The 18,741-nt window shown below is 43.4% G+C and overlaps 1 protein-coding gene across 3 annotated transcripts in view; it reads left to right on the top strand.

The window, feature by feature from the left end:
- xpnpep3 (X-prolyl aminopeptidase 3, mitochondrial) overlaps nucleotides 1-18,741 on the top strand; it is a 31,406-nt gene that overhangs the window by 7,451 nt on the left and 5,214 nt on the right. For 2 of the 3 annotated variants that reach the window (XM_066707229.1, XM_066707227.1), the window contains exons 2-8: nucleotides 5,221-5,343; nucleotides 11,011-11,448; nucleotides 11,559-11,743; nucleotides 11,883-11,945; nucleotides 12,186-12,299; nucleotides 12,414-12,499; nucleotides 17,203-17,386. In XM_066707229.1, coding sequence (XP_066563326.1) covers nucleotides 5,221-5,343; nucleotides 11,011-11,448; nucleotides 11,559-11,743; nucleotides 11,883-11,945; nucleotides 12,186-12,299; nucleotides 12,414-12,499; nucleotides 17,203-17,386 — 1,193 coding nt within the window. The remainder of the gene's footprint in view (nucleotides 1-5,220; nucleotides 5,344-11,010; nucleotides 11,449-11,558; nucleotides 11,744-11,882; nucleotides 11,946-12,185; nucleotides 12,300-12,413; nucleotides 12,500-17,202; nucleotides 17,387-18,741) is intronic. The other variant, XM_066707228.1, reaches the window with a different exon arrangement.

The raw sequence follows: 18,741 nt of genomic DNA, 5'->3' as shown, positions 1-18,741 counted from the left end.
AAAAGCTGCTTCAGTTTGCAAGAGACCTTGGACTGGGGCAGATGTTCAACTTTCAGCAAGACAATGATCCTAAACACACAGCAAAGACTACTCTGGAGTGGTTAAAAAACAAGAAGCCTAGAATGGCACAGTCAAAGCGCAGACTTCAGTCCAATTGAGAATCTGTGGTAAGACTTGAAAGTTGCTGTTAACCAACGGTGCCCATCTTGAGAGAACTTGTTTGTCCTTGGGGGTTGAAAAATTATGCAAGCCACTGTATACTGAACACGTTGCTTGGTTTAGTGTTTTCAGCACTGTTCTCTGACATTTCTGCTTGTGGTTTACCTCCCTTGTGTGTACCAAGTGACTTTCTACTATTTTCATCTCGGGAGAGGAATTCCTCAGATTTTTGTCTTCATTCCTCAGCGATTTTTGAGCTCCCTCTTGGTCTGGACTTCTCCCTCTTAAACTTGTGTTTCGAATTGTTGCAGTTCGCTTCCTGCATTGTTTCTTTTAGCCTGTGCCAGTTGTTTGTTTGCTCCTCAGGCGACTCTTTTCCCTCTGCAGTTTATTTTATCTCTTAATTCGTCTCGATTGTGTTTTGAATATTGTGTGGTGGAGGAGTGAAAGCCTTTCTTTTATGGTCCTTGTGTGTCTCAGTGTAGTCTGTGTTGGGGTCTAACTGGATGGAGATGTCAAACTTAAATAAATAAATTAAAAAGCTATGTAAATAGACTTTCATAAAAAAGTGATGAGCAAGTGTGAAGAATGTGTTATTTAGAAGTCCTTCAGTGTAACCATGTGGGCACCTTGTTGTGACCAGTAAATGTAGTTACACTGAATGACATCTTGCGTTTACACCAGAGCACATTCTCCATCTAATCCCACTGTAACACACAATAATTAGGCCACATATGTAAATGATGACCTTGAACATCTTATAGAGCCACCATCATTTCTGTGAAACAGGACTAATTTATTCTCAATCTTTTCTAGGAGTTACACTGAAGGACACATGTTTTATGTAATATCCTTTTAGGAGTTATGAATGTAGAAGTCTTTTATATTTATGAGGGACATACTAACATTCTTCCACATTCATTGGGTACTTTGTTTGAGTTCCTGGTGCTGATGCACTAGATCACATGGTGCTTTTTCCATGTGGTCACACACGGCTGTTCAATGTTGGTTACATCACAGGACACTGAAGGATGTCAAATATTCAGACAAAACTTTTTCATGTCAAAACATCATTTTAAATTAGAAGAATCACACAGCATATTTCCACCTAATGCAAGACCTAGTGCAATTCTGATTGATTGTTGGATTCTGAATTTGACCATTTGTTGCTGACTATGTTAGCCTGCATGGCCATTCAGACGGCTTCACTGCAGGACATTCTTACACTTCCAAAGGTCAGATCACACAGAAATTTGAATGATTCAAAACAAATACAGTGCCTTGCAAAAGTATTCAGACCCCTGACCAATTCTCTCATATTACTGAATCACAAACGTTACATTGACATTTCGATTTGTTTGATATTTTATTTTAAAACACTGAAACTCAAAATCAATTATTGTAGGGTGACAGGTTTTATGTTGGGAAATATTTGTAAGAAAATTAAAAAAACTGAAATATCTTCCTTGCATACAGTGAGGGAAAAAAGTATTTGATCCCCTGCTGATTTTGTAAGTTTGCCCACTGACAAAGAAATGATCAGTCTATAATTTTAATGGTAGGTGTATTTTAACAGTGAGAGACAGAATAACAACAAAAAAATCCAGAAAAACGCATTTCAAAAAAGTTATACATTGATTTGCATGTTAATGAGGGAAATAAGTATTTGACCCCTTCGACTTAGTACTTGGTGGCAAAACCCTTGTTGGCAATCACAGAGGTCAGACGTTTCTTGTAGTTGGCCACCAGGTTTGCACACATCTCAGGAGGGATTTTGTCCCACTCCTCTTTACAGATCCTCTCCAAGTCATTAAGGTTTCGAGGCTGACGTTTGGCAACTCGAACCTTCAGCTCCCTCCACAGATTTTCTATGGGATTAAGGTCTGGAGACTGGCTAGGCCACTCCAGGACCTTAATGTGCTTCTTCTTGAGCCACTCCTTTGTTGCCTTGGCTGTGTGTTTTGGGTCATTGTCATGCTGGAATACCCATCCACGACCCATTTTCAATGCCCTGGCTGAGGGAAGGAGGTTCTCACCCAAGATTTTACGGTACATGGCCCCATCCATCGTCCCTTTGATGCGGTGCAGTTGTCCTGTCCCCTTAGCAGAAAAACACCCCCAAAGCATAATGTTTCCACCTCCATGTTGGACGGTGGGGATGGTGTTCTTGGGGTCATTCCTCCTCCTCCAAACACGGCGAGTTGAGTTGATGCCAAAGAGCTTGATTTTGGTCTCATCTGACCACAACACTTTCACCCAGTTCTCCTCTGAATCATTCAGATGTTCATTGGCAAACTTCAGACGGGCCTGTACATGTGCTTTCTTGAGCAGGGGGACCTGGCGGGCGCTGCAGGATTTCAGTCCTTCACGGCGTAGTGTGTTACCAATTGTTTTCTTGGTGACTATGGTCCCAGCTGCCTTGAGATCATTAACAAGATCCTCCTGTGTAGTTCTGGGCTGATTCCTCACCGTTTTCATGATCATTGAAACTCTTGCATGGAGCCCCAGACTGAGGGAGACTGACAGTTATTTTGTGTTTCTTCCATTTGCGAATAATCGCACCAACTGTTGTCACCTTCTCACCAAGCTGCTTGGCGATGGTCTTGTAGCCCATTCCAGCCTTGTGTAGGTCTACAATCTTGTCCCTGACATCCTTGGACAGCTCTTTGGTCTTGGCCATGGTGGAGAGTTTGGAATCTGATTGATTGATTGCTTCTGTGGACAGGTGTCTTTTATACAGGTAACGAGCTGAGATTAGGAGCACTCCCTTTAAGACAGTGCTCCTAATCTCAGCTTGCTACCTGTATAAAAGACACCTGGGAGCCAGAAATCTTGCTGATTGATAGGGGATCAAATACTTATTTCACTCATTAACATGCAAATCAATTTATAACTTTTTTGAAATGTGTTTTCCTGGATTTTTTTGTTGTTATTCTGTCTCTCACTGTTAAAATACACCTACCATTAAAATTATAGACTGATCATTTCTTTGTCAGTGGGCAAACGTACAAAATCAGCAGGGGATCAAATACTTTTTTCCCTCACTGTAAGTGTTCAACCCACACACATTCATATTTGGTAGAGCCACCTTCCGATGCAATAACAGCTTTAAGTCTTTTGGGGTGGGTATGTACCAGCTTTGCACACAGTGTCGGAGTGATTTTGGCCCATTCTAGGCAGATTTGCTCCATTTTTTCAGGTTGGTTGCACGACGCTTGTGAACTGCAATTTTCAAATAGTGCCGAAGATTCTCAATGGGATTGAGATCAGGACTTTAACTTGGTCACATTAGGACATTCACCTTTTTGTTCTTGAGCCACTCCAGTGTTGCTTTGGCCTCATGTTTGGGATCATTGTCCTGCTGAAAGGTGAATTTCCTCCTAAGCTTCAGTTTTTTAGTGGACTGAAGCAGGTTCTCTATTAGTATTGTCTTCCAAAGCTGCCTATTGGCAGGCTCTCTATTAGTAAGCAGTATTTCCCTGTATTTTGCTCCATCAATCCCTACTTCAATTTTAGCAAGATGCCCAGTCCCTGCTGATGAAAAGCATCCCCACAGCATAATGCAGTCACCACCATATTTCACTGGGCAGTTTTAGGTTTGTGTCACATATAGCGCCTTGAGTTTTGGCCTAAAAGCTTTATCTTGGTCTCATCTGACCACAAAACCTTCTCCCACATCACAACTGGGTCACACTCATGCTCTCAGGGAAACTCCAGACATGCTTTCAGATGGTACTTTTTGAGTAATGGCTTTTTTCTTGCTACCCTCCCATACAGGCCAGTGTTATTCAGAGCTCTTGATATGGTTGATTGGTGCACCGTTACTCCACTCCCAGCCACTGAATTCTGTAGCTCCTTCAAAGTGATTGTTGCCCCCCCTGTGGCTTGTCTCACAAGTCTCCTTCTTGATTGAGAGCTGAGTTTTGAGGGACGGCCTTTTCTTGGCAGTGCCTGGGTGGTGTGATGCAGCTTTCTCTTCCTGATTATTGATCCAACTGAGCTCACTGGGATATTATTTTGTACCCTTTTCCTAATCTATGCATTTGTATTACTTTATCTTTCAATCCTGTAGAATGCTCTTTGGTCTATATTTTCCTTCAGATTCACAGCCTATCCCATGATCCTTCAACAGTGGGGATTTTATCCTGAAAATGTGACAACAACTTTAATGATTCACAGGTGGAGGCCAATGATAGGGTAATTGTGTCCTTGTTGGGGCAATTTCTTGAATCTGTATAAACTGGAAGCTTCCACAGCACAGGAGTTCAATACTTATGCAAGCAACATATTTCATGTTTTTAATTTGTCTTACAAATAATTCCTAACATAAAACCAATGTCACCCAACAAAAAATGTTTTTGAGTTTCAGTGTTTTAAAATAAAATATCAAACAAATCGAAATTTCAATGTAACGTTTGTAATGTAGTAACATGAGAGAATTGGTCAGGGGTCTGAATACTTTTGCAACGCATTGTAAATTGGTTGTTTACTAAATTAAATATTGTACAGTTACTTGACACATTGTAGATTTTTATCAATATTTCTGTGGTGCAAATTATTGTATTTGGACACCAAATTTACATGTCATCTGCCCAAATACAGAAATTACACATTTTACATTTGAACAGCTATTTACAGACACTTAATATTTTAATATTGTGCATATGGTGTCTTTTTATAGTGTGCAGTTTTACTCTCAGTGTTGGGGGACAGTGCTTTATTGCACTGCTGTATCTACCCTCTGTGCTCCTCCCCCAGCAGGACGGTGAGACAGTTGTCCCTGCTTAAGGTGAGGTCAGGGGTCAGGCCTGTGAGTCTGTGGGAATGGGCGTCCCTGATGATGGCAGTATGTTTGGGGCGGGGAGTAGGAAGTGGGCCTCATCCTGCACTTCCTCCTGCTCCCATGGCCCACATTCTCTTTACTCTCTGGGCTTCCACTGCTACTGGTGTCTCTGTCCATATGTGTCTATGTCTTTCTCTCTCTCTTACTCTCCTCTCCCTCAGGTACCAAAACACAGTGATACTTACTTCTCTCTCTCTCTCTTTCTACCTCTCTCTCAGGCAGTGTTTGTTGTGCGAGTCGCAGTGTGAGTGTCCAATCAGGCCCCAGTTCTCAGAGGCCCCTCCCTCAGCGCTACCTGGGCCAGCCCAGCCCCTACAGCCACCCCCACCTGCTCAGACCAGGTGAGACACGCACAAAACACATACACATACACAAATAAACACGCACACGCAGACAGACACAGCCATACACACGCTTTCTCTCTCTCCATCTCTATTGCTGTCTATTGGACATGTGTGATGTATTGCCATAGCATTTACAGTGATCAATAGAGACAGGAATAATATAAGAGGGGAATAAAATTTAAACGGTAACATATACATTTATACAGATATATATATACAGAATATAATATTATGAGCAGAACCATAGTGAAACCATAATGGAAAATGAATGTTAAAATAGTAAATTGTATTTACAATGGGAAGGAGCTCACTGGCGCACCCCTCAGTCTGTGGCAGGCAGCTCTATACTGGGCCACTAGAGTGTGTCCTCCGGGATCCCGTCTTTTCGTCACGCACTTTTCATCACGAGCATATCATCACCAATTTGAAAATTCACTTACAAATTACACATGGTCTGTCTCTTTTGATTGAGATTGAATATTCCTGAATGTCCTACAGTTCCAAAAGAGACTATTAGACTGGCAGTTGTAGTTAGTTTTTCAAAATATGTATTCAATGCAGTAAATAAATATGCAGGGTAATTTGTGCTAATTAATTAAATATAAAAATTATATATAAACTAATTAAATAAATGTATATTGCAATTTCCTTTTTTATTCATATATGTATTTATTTAATTTTTTGTTTATTTATTATATATATATAAAAAAATTTTGGAACATTGATGTTGTATAAGGGAAATTTAACAAATATTAAAACTACCCCACACAGGTCCCCTTCGGTTAAAGGAAGAATATTGCAGTGTTTATTCACACAATAGAATACAATTAATAAATACACCGATCAGCCATAACATTATGACCACCTGCCTAATATTGTGTAGGTCCCCCTTTTGCCGCCAAAACAGCCCTGACCCGTCGAGGCATGGACTCCACTAGACCTCTGAAGGTGTGCTGTGATATCTGGCACCAAGACGTTAGCAGCAGATCCTGTAAGTCCTGTAAGTTGCGAGGTGGGGCCTCCATGGATCGGACTTGTTTGTCCAGCACATCCCACAGATGCTCGATTGGATTGAGATCTGGGGAATTTGGAGGCCAAGTCAACACCTTGAACTTGTGATTCATCAGACCAGGCCACCTTCTTCCATTGCTCCGTGGTCCAGTTCTGATGGTCACGTGCCCATTGTAGGCGCTTTCGGCAGTGGACAGGGGTCAGCACGGTCACCCTGACTGATCTGTATATTCTGACACCTTTCTATCAGAACCAGCATTCACTTTTTCAGCAATTTGAGCTACAGTAGCTCGTCTGTTGGATCAGACCACACGGGCCAGCCTTCGCTCCCCACGTACATCAATGAGCCTTGGCCACCCATGACCCTGTCACCGGTTCACCACTTTTCCTTCCTTGGACCACTTTTGATAGGTACTGACCACTGCAGACCTGGAACACCCCACAAGAGCTGCAGTTTTGGAGATGCTCTGACCCAGTCGTCTGGCCATCACAATTTGGCCCTTGTCAAAGTCGCTCAGATCCTTACGCTTGCCCATTGTTCCTGCTTCTAACACATCAACTTTGAGAACAAAATGTTCACTTGCTGCCTAATATATCCCACCCACTGACAGGTGCCATGATAACAAGATTATCAGTGTTATTCACTTCACCTGTCAGTGGTCATAATGTTATGGCTGATCGGTGTATGTCAGAAAAAAAGAGCAGACAATAACATAAAAAAACAAATGTGCGGCTTTTGCAATTTAAAAGTAAATCTCTCTGCATATGTGAATTTCTCCTGCATATCCATTCGTATATGTTACTAAATATTAATACGTTATATAAATACTTTCTCCTCCAACCATGGGACAGTTTATGCAGGAGACTATACCGAATTTAATATAGCAGACAATCTGGTCTTTGTAATAAAATCAGTCTGTGAAAGAGTTATAATCGTGTTGATTCCTGAAACATGTGATTTCAAGTCATATTAATATATTATCATAATTATTTATTTTATTAGCAGATTTGCACCTGATGTAGATCTTGTCTGCCTGTCCTGATCGTCTCATCAAATGTATAACTTTCCTTTGGTATTCAATCTTGATCTCATTGCAGACCCTGGTCTCTGGATCAATGCTTTGATCAGTCACCTATTTGATCGTGATGCCAATTCTTCTGTATTAGTGTCAGGCACTGTAATGTTGAAAAGCGAGTTTTCTGCATTGATACACAGTGGTAATAGACAGCCATTTCAAAGTGCTTTCACGTTACATAACATGTCATATTTCAGTTTTAACGCTATTTTTATAATTGGTTATTTATGTTTTATAATTGTATAAGTCTGCTAAGATATGTGAGTAACAATCTATACTCGTTTACACAGTTTATTGTGAAAAGTTTATTTTATTATTAGTTCTTTCTTGTTTATGTATCTATATGTGCACATTTTGATAAACAATTGAAGAATTGCAGGTGATGTAGCTCTTGTCTGCCTGTCCTCTGATCAGCTCAGCAAGTTTCTAACGTTCCTTTTGAATTGAATCTTTGGTATTGTGTAAGGCTGGCGACAGGCTTGTTGGTGTTCACGTTTAGACTGTTGTTGTCATTACAATTCAGCATCTATATAGGACTGAAGGTGCCTCAGCCAGCTGCCTGCGGGCACACGGAGTAAAGACACTGCCAGGTTACTAAATGCAACACAAACAGCCCTGTTGCAAAGCATGTTTTCTGCATTGATGTCCGCAGCTGAAATAGACGCACAGAGCCATTTCAAAGCGCTTCACGTTGTAAAACGTAAAATATGTATTTCAGATTTCGAGTTTAATAAAATAATGTGTAAATTGTTTTATTTTGTAAAATATAACGTGTCAATAATTGTGCTATAGCCCTATTTTAAACACCCCCCTCCCCCCATCTCTCTCTCTTCCGACTACTTATTATTATTATTAATGATTTATTAGCACACCCAGTGTAAACAAGCAGACCGAGTGATGCATTCATTGATAAAAAGGGGAAACATTAAAGCATTGAAAAACATTACAACTAAGGTGGGTGAAATTTAAGAGTTCAAAAACAGACTACAACTGCTGTGGGTAACTGTAGGATTTGATACAAGTCTGTTTTGGAACTGTAGGACATTAAGGAATATTTTATCTAAATCAAAAGAGACAGACTATATATAGTTTGTAACTAAATAGTTACAAAGTAAGTGCATCTCTGTGTACACCTCTCCTGTCTCAGTGACCGCAGTGCTGGTCCTCTCTTTGCAGTCAGGTCTGCCTGTATCAGCCTGTTTCTCTGGTCAGGCTGTGGTCACTGAGAGCAGTGCTGATCTAAAGCTGCTTGGTATTGTTAGGGGTCAGTGTTGTGAGCTTCAGGGCCAGCTGATGGAGGTGCTGTTCTCTTGACTGAGCTCTTGGTTTTCAGGGCCTTGTGCAGCAGTGAGTCCGGGGCCTCGCCTGCGGGTGCATCCAGAACTTCAGTGCTCTCTTCTGGATGAGTTGAGCAGTGAGCAGTGGCCTAATTTATGGGGAGTTCTGCTCTGCCCCTATAGGATGTTTTAACAGATCTCTGCAGGCAGGGTTTCCATTGGGCGCAGGTCACATGTTGTGTAGTCCTGCTCACTAAGTGCACCCACATCTCACTGCTGTGTGGTCACAATGACTGATTTTATTACAAATTGGCTGGATGACACTGTTGAGGATTTTGGATCAGATTCTGATTTCTCGTTCATTTTGTTAAACCTACTTTTGGCAGCATTGAAGGGCTCTAGGTCTTCCTTTTAATTAATTCCCTGCCAGGTTAAAGCTCCCTGACGCACTGATGGTCAGGCCCAGGTGTGTGTAGTGTGTGCATTGCTCCAGGCCCAGGTGTCTATAGTGTGTGTAGTGTGTGTTGTGCTCCAAGGTGATGTTTCCTACAGTGAAGTGGTGTCTGTTTTCCGTCACCACCAGGGCCCAGGTCTGACAGTCCTGCTCTAGCAGCGCCAGGTTCTGCTGCAGCTCCTACTCTGGGCGACTGAGCAATGATTTTGCCTTCTTTGTTCAGTGGATATGTTTATTCATGAGGGTGTGTCGGGTGCAAATGTGATCAGCGGTGCGGTGATTTGGTAGGAATCCAATCTGACTCTGACTCAGGACACTGTGCTCAGGAAGGCAGGCCGGTATCTGGGCATTGAGGACTTTGCAGAACACAGGGCTGCGGTTTGTGAGCATCTCCGTTCTCCGCTTTTTGGGGTTTAGGCTAAGTGTTGTGACTTCGTGGGGCATAGGACCGGTGTGTCCCGGGATGTGGGGTGAAAGCTGCAGACTGGGAAGAGTTGCTCTCACACTGCCTCGCCCTCCTGCACTGCCCTTGCAGCCCAGGCAGAGCAGGGGAGGGTCGTTTTACAGTCGGCTGGCCTGTATCTCTGGCCTGTATCTCTGGCCTGTATCTCTGGCTGGGGGGCCTCTGGCTGAGTCAGTTAATCAGGTGTGGGTGCGCACAGGGAAGAGCGTCTCACATAGCTCCAATTACGAACCTCACAGTTGTGTGTTTTTTTTCTGAGAGGTCCTGCTGAGTCACTGGTCTGTCAGCTGGGTTTTGGTCATTTTTAATTGCAGATTAAAGATTTTGTAGGTTTTCAATTATAGTTTTTTCATAATTCAAATCTTCTGGTGGAATTTCCTTTGGTTTTTTAAGTAAATTGTCCTAACATCCGCAGTCTGTATTGCTAATTCTCCAGTCAGTGTTGTGCTTAAATGTATCCACTTTTCACAGGACTGGTTTTGGTCGAGGGATTCTTCTGTGCCCTACCGTGTTTGTGTGTGTTTTAATTCTGCCTCACGGTGTGTTTGTAGTGTTTGAGGGTTTCACTGTATCGACAGCACAAATCTGGGTTTTTTGTTTTTTGATTTGAAAATCTCATCTCAATAATAATCTCAATGTCTCTTCTTTCATCGTCAAACCATTTCTCTTTGTTTTAGTTTCAGATCTTGTTTTTTTCTTGAGGTTTGTCTTATGTATTTGTTTCTGGAAACAATAGTTTATATCTTTAACTACCAGATTTCCACCTGCTGTGTTCTGTTGGCACAGTGTGTTAATGTAAGTATTAGCAAGGTTATTGATTTTGGTTGAGCTGTAATAAATTGCTCTGTGCTGTTTGCAGCCCATCTGCAGTTTTTATTTGAGTTTTGCAGCTCTCTGGACTTCTGAGTGTGTTTCAGTGGTTGACCAGTTCCTGTTACCAACACACAGATCTGACAGGGTGGTTTGTGGCCTGACAGTGAAGGAGGGGGCCATATCAGTTGACTGCACTGGTCCCAAGAGCTAAGACATGTTTGAACCTCCCTAAAGGTATTTAAGGATGTAAAGCCCAAGGCCTGAGAGAGATTCACGGACCTTCTTCTGTTTCTGTTCAATACACAGTCGGGGCTGTTGCCCTGCACTGTGTTGGGGGTGAGGTATAGGGGGCCTGGCTGAACACACGGCTGTCCCCCTGCTGGCTGACGCAGTCGGGCTCTGAGCCTGAGTCTGGATTATTTCTGTGTCTCCCTGTGTGTGTCTCTGTCTCTCTGTCTCTGTGTGCATTTCTTTCATACTTTTATGTTTTTGCAATTAGTGGGTATTTGATATCAAATAAAGATTTAAATCTGTCTCTCCCACTATCTCTCTCTCTCTCCTCTCCCCCAGGTGAGGTGACCCCCGGTCTCTCCCAGCAGGAGTTCGAACTGCGACGTCATAAATTGATGGCTCTCGTGGCCCAGCGTTCCCATGGCAACCCCCATCCCCCTGCCGGAAAACAGGGCTCCCCAGACTCCCAGGGGGATGTGGTCATTGTGCTGTCCCACCACACCTGCTACATGACCAATGACATACCCTACCCCTTCCACCAGAATCCGGACTTCCTGTACCTGACTGGCTGCCTGGAGCCTGACTCAGCCCTCGTCCTGTGCCCCAACCCAGGCCACGCCCCTGATCACTCCGCCCTGCTTTTTGTGGCCCCGCGTGACCCTGCCCGGGAGCTGTGGGACGGGCCGCGGTCTGGACTGGACGGGGCGGCAGCGCTGACCGGGGTGGACCAGGTCTACCCCACGCAGGAGCTGGGCCGAGTGCTGCTGGGGCTCCAGGGTAAGGAGGCTGGATTGGGGTTGGGTTTGCCAAGCTGGGGTGGGCTTTGGTGGGTTTGGCTGGACTGGACTGTTATATATTGCCCCTCTCGCTCTCTCTCTCTCTCTCAGGGTGCACAGTGTGGTATGACTCAGCACAGGTCGCTCACCCCCAGCTGCACCAGGAGCATGTGCTGCCCCTGCTGGAGGCGGGGGGGCGGACACGACCCCTGCGACCTCTGACCCACAGCCTGCGGGCGGTGAAGAGTGCGGCCGAGGTGGCGCTTATGAGGGAGGCAGGCCGGGTCACTGCACAGGTCTGGCCAGAGGGGGCAGTGTGGGATAGTACAGTATAGTACAGAGCAGTGCAGTATAGTACAGTGTTGTGTAGTATAGTACAGTGCTTATGTTCTACATTGCATTACAATCCAGTACAACTTTCTCTCTCTGTCTCAGGCATTTAAGAAAACAATGAGCTGCAGCAGGGCCAATATAGACGAGTCTTTTCTGTTTGCCAAGGTGAGGCCCTTACTGACACCCCCACCCTATGTCCATCTCTCTTCCTTCTCCCCTCCCTCTTTCCACCTCTGTCTCCCCCTCTGGGTCTCAGCTCCATCCCTGATGCCCTGCTACCTCCACGGCCCTCTCTCTCTGTGGTTAGTGCATTGTTACGGTAATGTATTTTCCATTCAATCCATGTGTCTGTGTTAAACCCACCTCCTCTCGTTCTCTCTTGGCCCCTTTCTCTCTCTCTTTCAGTTTGATTTTGAGTGTCGTGCTGGGGGGGGTAACTTCCTGGCATACCCCCCTGTCGTTGCTGGGGGTAACCGCGCCAACACTCTGCACTATGTCAGTAACAACCAGATTATCAAGGTGAGACAGACAGACTGACACACTGACTGACTGACTGACTGACACACTGACTGGCTGACTGACTCTTTCTCTCTCTCCCCCGCCACCGCCCCCCCCGCCACCGCCCCCCCCCAGGATGGCGAGATGGTGCTGCTGGATGGCGGCTGTGAGTATTTCGGCTATGTGAGTGATGTCACTCGCACATGGCCAGTGAATGGCAGGTAAGACACACTGACACTCTCTCTGTGTCTTTCTTTCAATTCAGTTCAATAAAACTTTATTGGCATGACTAAGTTACAGTGGCTCTCAAAAGTATTCACCCCCCTTGGACCTTGTGTTACAACATGAAATTAGAATGGATTTAATCAGGAGTTTTTGCCACTGATCAACACAGAAAATGTCTATAATGTCAAAGTGAAAAATATAATCTGCACATTGTTCTAAATGAATTACAAATACAAAACTGAAAATACTAGAATGCATAAGTAATCACCGTTTCAGTCAATGTTTGGTAGAGGCACCTTTTTTCAGCAATTACAGCCATGAGTCTATGTGGCTAAGAACATAAGAAAGTTTACAAATGAGAGAAGGCCATCTGACCCATCATGCTTGTTTGGTGTCCATTAATAACTAAGTGATCTAAGGATCCTATCTAGTCTATTTTTAAATGTTCTCAAATGTTCAGCTTCAACCACATCGCTGGGGAGTTTGTGACGACTCTGTGTGAAGAAGTGTCTCCTGTTTTCCGTCTTGATTGCCTTGAAGCCCAATTTCCATTTGTGTCCCAGCTGATCTCTACCAGCTTTGCACATCTGGACACACATTTTTACCCATTCTTCTTTGCAAAATTGCTCAAGCTCCATCAAGTTGGATGAGGATCTTTGGTGAACAGCAATATTCAACTCTTTCCACATATTCTCAATTGGATTGAGGTCTGGGCTTTGACTGCGCCACACCACATTGACCTTTTTGTTTTTTAGACACTCCAGTGTAGCTTTGGCTGTATGTTTGGGGTAATTGTCCTGCTGGAAGATTAATCTTCTCCCAAGTCCCAGGTCTCTTGCAGACTTCAGCAGGTTTTCTTTTAGGATTTCTGTGTACTTTGATGCTCTGTCTTTACAAGGTTTCCAGGCCCTAATGCAGAGAAGAATCCCAATATTAGATGCTGCCACCACCATGCTTCACGGTAGGGATGGTGTTCTCAGGATGATATGTGGTGTTAGGCTCGCGCCAAACATAGTGGTTAGCATTGAGGCCAAACAGCTCTATTTTGTTCTCATCAGACCATAGAATCTTCCTGCACTTAGTCTCAGAGTCTCCCAAACTCTAGCTGCGGTTTGATGTGTTTTTTTTTTGTTTTTTTTCAACAATGGCTTTCGTTTTGCCTCTCTCCCATAAAGGACACTTTTGTGAAAGTGACTATTGTTGCAGTATGCAGTGTCTCCCAGCTCAGCCATGGAAGACTGTAACTTCTTTAAAGTTATCATAGGCCTCTTGGTGGTCTTCCACGGCTGAGCTGGGAGACACTGCATACTGCAACAACAGCCACTTTCACAAAAGTGTCCTTTATGGGAGAGAGGCAAAACGAAAGCCATTTTAGCCACTTTAACAACAGTCCATTCAACTAATTACATGACTTCTAAAGACAATTGGTTTCACTACAGCTCAATCAGATGTGTCATAGCAAAGGGGGTGATTACTTATGCATTCAAGTATTTTCTGTTTTGTATTTGTAATTTAATTTAAACTTGCCACAAAGTTGAAAGTGCAAAATCATCTAGAATGTAATTGTATGCTGTAGCGTTAATATTTCCCTTCAGTGGAATTAAGGGGCCTGATCCATAAAAAACAGCCCCAGACCATTATTCCTTGTCCACCAAACTTTACAGTTGGCACTATGCATTCGGGCAGGTAGTGTTCTCCCAGCATCCGTGTGATTCATCACTCCAGAGAACGCATTTCCACTGCCCAGAGTCCAATGGCGGGGAGCTTTACTCTCCAGCCAATGCTTGACTTCATGCATGGTGATCTTAGGCTTGTGTGCGGCTCCTCGGCCAGGGAAACCCATTTCTTGAAGCTCCCGATGAACAGTTTTTGTGCTGACATTGCTTCCATAGGCAGTATTGAATGTTTCAATGGAGGACAGATAGTTCTTATGCGTTTCAGCACTCAGCGGTCCCATTCTGTGAGCTTATGTAGCGTACCACTGCGCAGCTGAGCTGTTGTTGCTCCTAGACAGTTCCACTTCACAATAACAGCACTTACAGTTGACGGGGGAAGCTCTTGCAGGGCAGAAATTTGATGAACTGACTTGTTGGAAAGATGGCATCCTAAGACGGTGCCACGTTGAAGGTCACTGAGCTCTTTAGTATGGCTCATTCTACTGCCATTGCTTGTCTAAGGAGATTAGGGGTGTCAAGTTAACACAAAAACTTAAATCGATAATTGAGGCTGTAAAATGAAATCGACTGATAAAAAATAGATAAGAGTTTTTTGATTTCCATATATAATAAAACTGTATTATACTCTTACAATGTTTTATTATCTTCAATACACTCTGCATTTAGAAAAAAACATCTGCATGTTTGAGATGACAGTCAAGCTAAAATAAAAATGCATTGTAACATAAATTTGTATTTATGCTTACCCAGGTACACAAAATATATGTTTTAATTTTTAAGTTTATATGTTAATGCACAATAAGTTACTAACTGTGTGTTGTCCTTAGGAAATAGTTGTCTAACTGTATCACAATGTAACGGTCCAAAAATAAACTAAAACTGTGTACATCCAATCCAGTCTCCATTCAAACGTGCATATTTTACATGTTGTTTGCCAGGAATACAAGCTGGTGGACTTTCTCTGGATCCATGGCTGCTTGCTTTTTATTTACAATGTTTCCTGCCGACAAAGGAAACTAGGGCCGAATATTTCAAAACGCCATCTTGGTAGCATCATGTAAATTAATTAACAAAATAAGGACTTTGCTTAAGGTATACTTCATAAATTCAAAGAAATTTTACTTTTCTGTTAGCGATGATCCACTTTTATTATCGATCATCATAATAAGGAGGCAAATCGTCAACAAACATTGATATTTGATTTTATCATTACACCTTTAATGGAGATTGCATAGCTGGGTGCTTGATATACAGTGAGGGGAAAAAAGTATTTGATCCCCTGCTGATTTTGTACGTTTGCCCACTGAAATGATCAGTCTATAATTGTAATGGTAGGTGTATTTTAACAGTGAGAGACAGAATAACAACAAAAAAATCCAGAAAAACGCATTTCAAAAAAGTTATACATTGATTTGCATGTTAATGAGGGAAATCAGTATTTGACCCCTTCGACTTAGTACTTGGTGGCAAAACCCTTGTTGGCAATCACAGAGGTCAGACGTTTCTTGTAGTTGGCCACCAGGTTTGCACACATCTCAGGAGGGATTTTGTCCCACTCCTCTTTGCAGATCCTCTCTAAGTCATTAAGGTTTCGAGGCCTTCGGCTCCCTCCACAGATTTTCTATGGGATTAAGGTCTGGATACTGGCTAGGCCACTCCAGGACCTTAATGTGCTTCTTCTTGAGCCACTCCTTTGTTGCCTTGGCTGTGTGTTTTGGGTCATTGTCATGCTGGAATACCCGTCCACGACCCATTTTCAATGCCCTGGCTGAGGGAAGGAGGTTCTCACCCAAGATTTGATGGTACATGGCCCCATCCATCATCCCTTTGATGTGGTGCAGTTGTCCTGTCCCCTTAGCAGAAAAACACCCCCAAAGCATAATGTTTCCACCTCCATGTTTGACGGTGGGGATGGTGTTCTTGGGGTCATTCCTCCTCCTCCAAACACGGCGAGTTGAGTTGATGCCAAAGAGCTCGATTTTGGTCTCATCTGACCACAACACTTCACCCAGTTCTCCTCTGAATCATTCAGATGTTCATTGGCAAACTTCAGACGGGCCTGTACATGTGCTTTCTTGAGCAGGGGGGCCTTGCGGGCGCTGCAGGATTTCAGTCCTTCACGGCGTAGTGTGTTACCAATTGTTTTCTTGGTGACTATGGTCCCAGCTGCCTTGAGATCATTAACAAGATCCTCCCGTGTAGTTCTGGGCTGATTCCTCACCGTTCTCATGATCATTGAAACTCCACGAAGTGAGATCTTGCATGGAGTCCCAGACCGAGGGAAACTGACAGTTATTTTGTGTTTCTTCCATTTGCGAATAATCGCACAAACTGTAGTCACCTTCTCACCAAACTGCTTGGCTTGTCTTGTAGCCCATTCCAGCCTTGTGTAGGTCTACAATCTTGTCCCTGACATCCTCGGACAGCTCTTTGGTCTTGGCCATGGTGGAGAGTTTGGAATCTGATTGATTGATTGCTTCTGTGGACAGGTGTCTTTTATACAGGTAACGAGCTGAGATTAGGAGCACTCCCTTTAAGAGAGTGCTCCTAATCTCAGCTCGTTACCTGTATAAAAGACACCTGGGAGCCAGAAATCTTGCTGATTGATATGGGATCAAATACTTATTTCCCTTATTAATATGCAAATAAATTTATAACTTTTTTAAAATGCATTTTTCTGGATTTTTTTGTTGTTATTCTGTCTCTCACTGTTAAAATACACCTACCATTAAAATTATAGACTGATCATTTCTTTGTCAGTGGGCAAACGTACAAAATCAGCAGGGGATCAAATACTTTTTTCCCTCACTGTACACCGGTCTGCAATGAGGAGTCCACATACTTTTGGCCACGTAGTGTAGTACAGTAAAGAGGCCAGACTGGAGCCAGCGGTGTGTGGACTATGGTACAGGTCCCTGCACTGACAATCCCCCACCTACCCACCCCTCTCTCTCTCTCTCTCTCTCTCTCTCTCTCTCTCTCTCTCTCTCTCTCTCTCTCTCTCTCTCTCTGTCCCTCCTCAGATTCTCCCCCCCCCAGGTGGAGCTGTACGAGGCTGTGCTGGAGGTGCAGAGGGCCTGTGTGTCCCTGTGTGCTCCTGGCGTCAGCCTGGACAACATCTACAGCCACATGTTGAGGCTGCTGGGAGCCAAGCTGAAGGAGCTGGGCATTGTGGGAAAGAGGGCGAATGAGGCGGACATGCACCGGGTAAGACGGGGAGACCATACCACACTATACTACAGTATACCACACTATATCACACTGCAGTATACCACACCATACACCACAGTACAGTACAGTACAGTACACTACATTATATAGTCTAGTACAGCAAAATACACTACAATATAGTTCAATACAGCACACAGTGCAGTACAGTAGCACAGTACAATGCAGTATAGTACAGGATGGCACAGCACTGTGCATCTGCTTTTGTGTGTTTCCTTCACTGTCTCTGTCTATCCCTCCTGCCCTTCTGATCTCATTGTGTCTCAGTTCAAATTCAAAATTACCTTTATTGGCATCACAATTTTACACAAGTGTTACCAAAGCATTTACAAATTAAAGGAAAAACCAACTAAGTGTCTCAGTAAGGTCAACACGAGCTGCCAGAACAGCTTCAATGCACCTTGGCACAGATTCTACGAGTCTCTGTAACTCTACTGGAGAGATGGAACACCATTCTGCCAAAAGATATTCCCTCATTTGGTGTTTTGATGATGGTGTTGGAGAGCACTGTCTAACACGTCGGTCCAAAGTCTCCCATAGGTGTTCAGCTGGGTTGAACTGGTGACTGCGAAGGCCATAGCATATGATTCACATCATTTTCATACTCATCAAACCATTCAGTGAGCCCTCTGTTTCTGTCATCCTGAAAGAGACCACTCCCATCTGGATAGAAATGCTTCACCATAGGATAAAGGTGGTCACTCAGAATAACTTTGTAATGATTTGCAGTGACCTTTCCCACAGTCTGGTCACGTCCTGCTCTGACATTCTCAGTCACCTGGGAAAGAGTTGCTCTTCTGTTTTTCCTTACATATCGCAGTAATGCACGAGCATTACGGTCATCGAATGTGCGCTTTCGACCACAATTTCCAACCCTATTTACTGATGTCTTTCCCATAGATCTAAATGCAGATGTAACTTTAGTCACTGTTGAAACACTAGTCAGTTGAGCAGTCTTTGTGACTGAAGCTCCTGCCATTCGTGCCCCAATAATGACCCCCGCTTTCAAAGTCACTTAGATCCTTTCCTCTTGCCATTTTGATCCTAAATCAAGGTCAACTGGGCCTGCTCAGCATTTGTATACATGCCACAGAGCATGATAGGATGTTAATTGCTTAATTGTATCATGCAGTACACTTGCTTGGAGGCATTTGCATTCGTAATGTTCCTCCACTCATTTATTCAGGTTTTTCCTTTAATTTGTCACCCGTCTGTACATTGAACAGAAGAATATAAGAACAATAAATAAGTTAAATAGCTTTACAGAATTCACAAGTGTAAGATTATTTTACATTTATAATAATAATAATAAATTTTATTTATTAGCACCTTTC

This window comes from Amia ocellicauda, chromosome 6, assembly GCF_036373705.1.
Source record: "Amia ocellicauda isolate fAmiCal2 chromosome 6, fAmiCal2.hap1, whole genome shotgun sequence".
Lineage (NCBI taxonomy): Eukaryota > Metazoa > Chordata > Actinopteri > Amiiformes > Amiidae > Amia > Amia ocellicauda.
The sequence above is the reverse complement of the archived record's forward strand: the minus strand, read 5'-3'. Positions and strand labels throughout refer to the sequence as shown.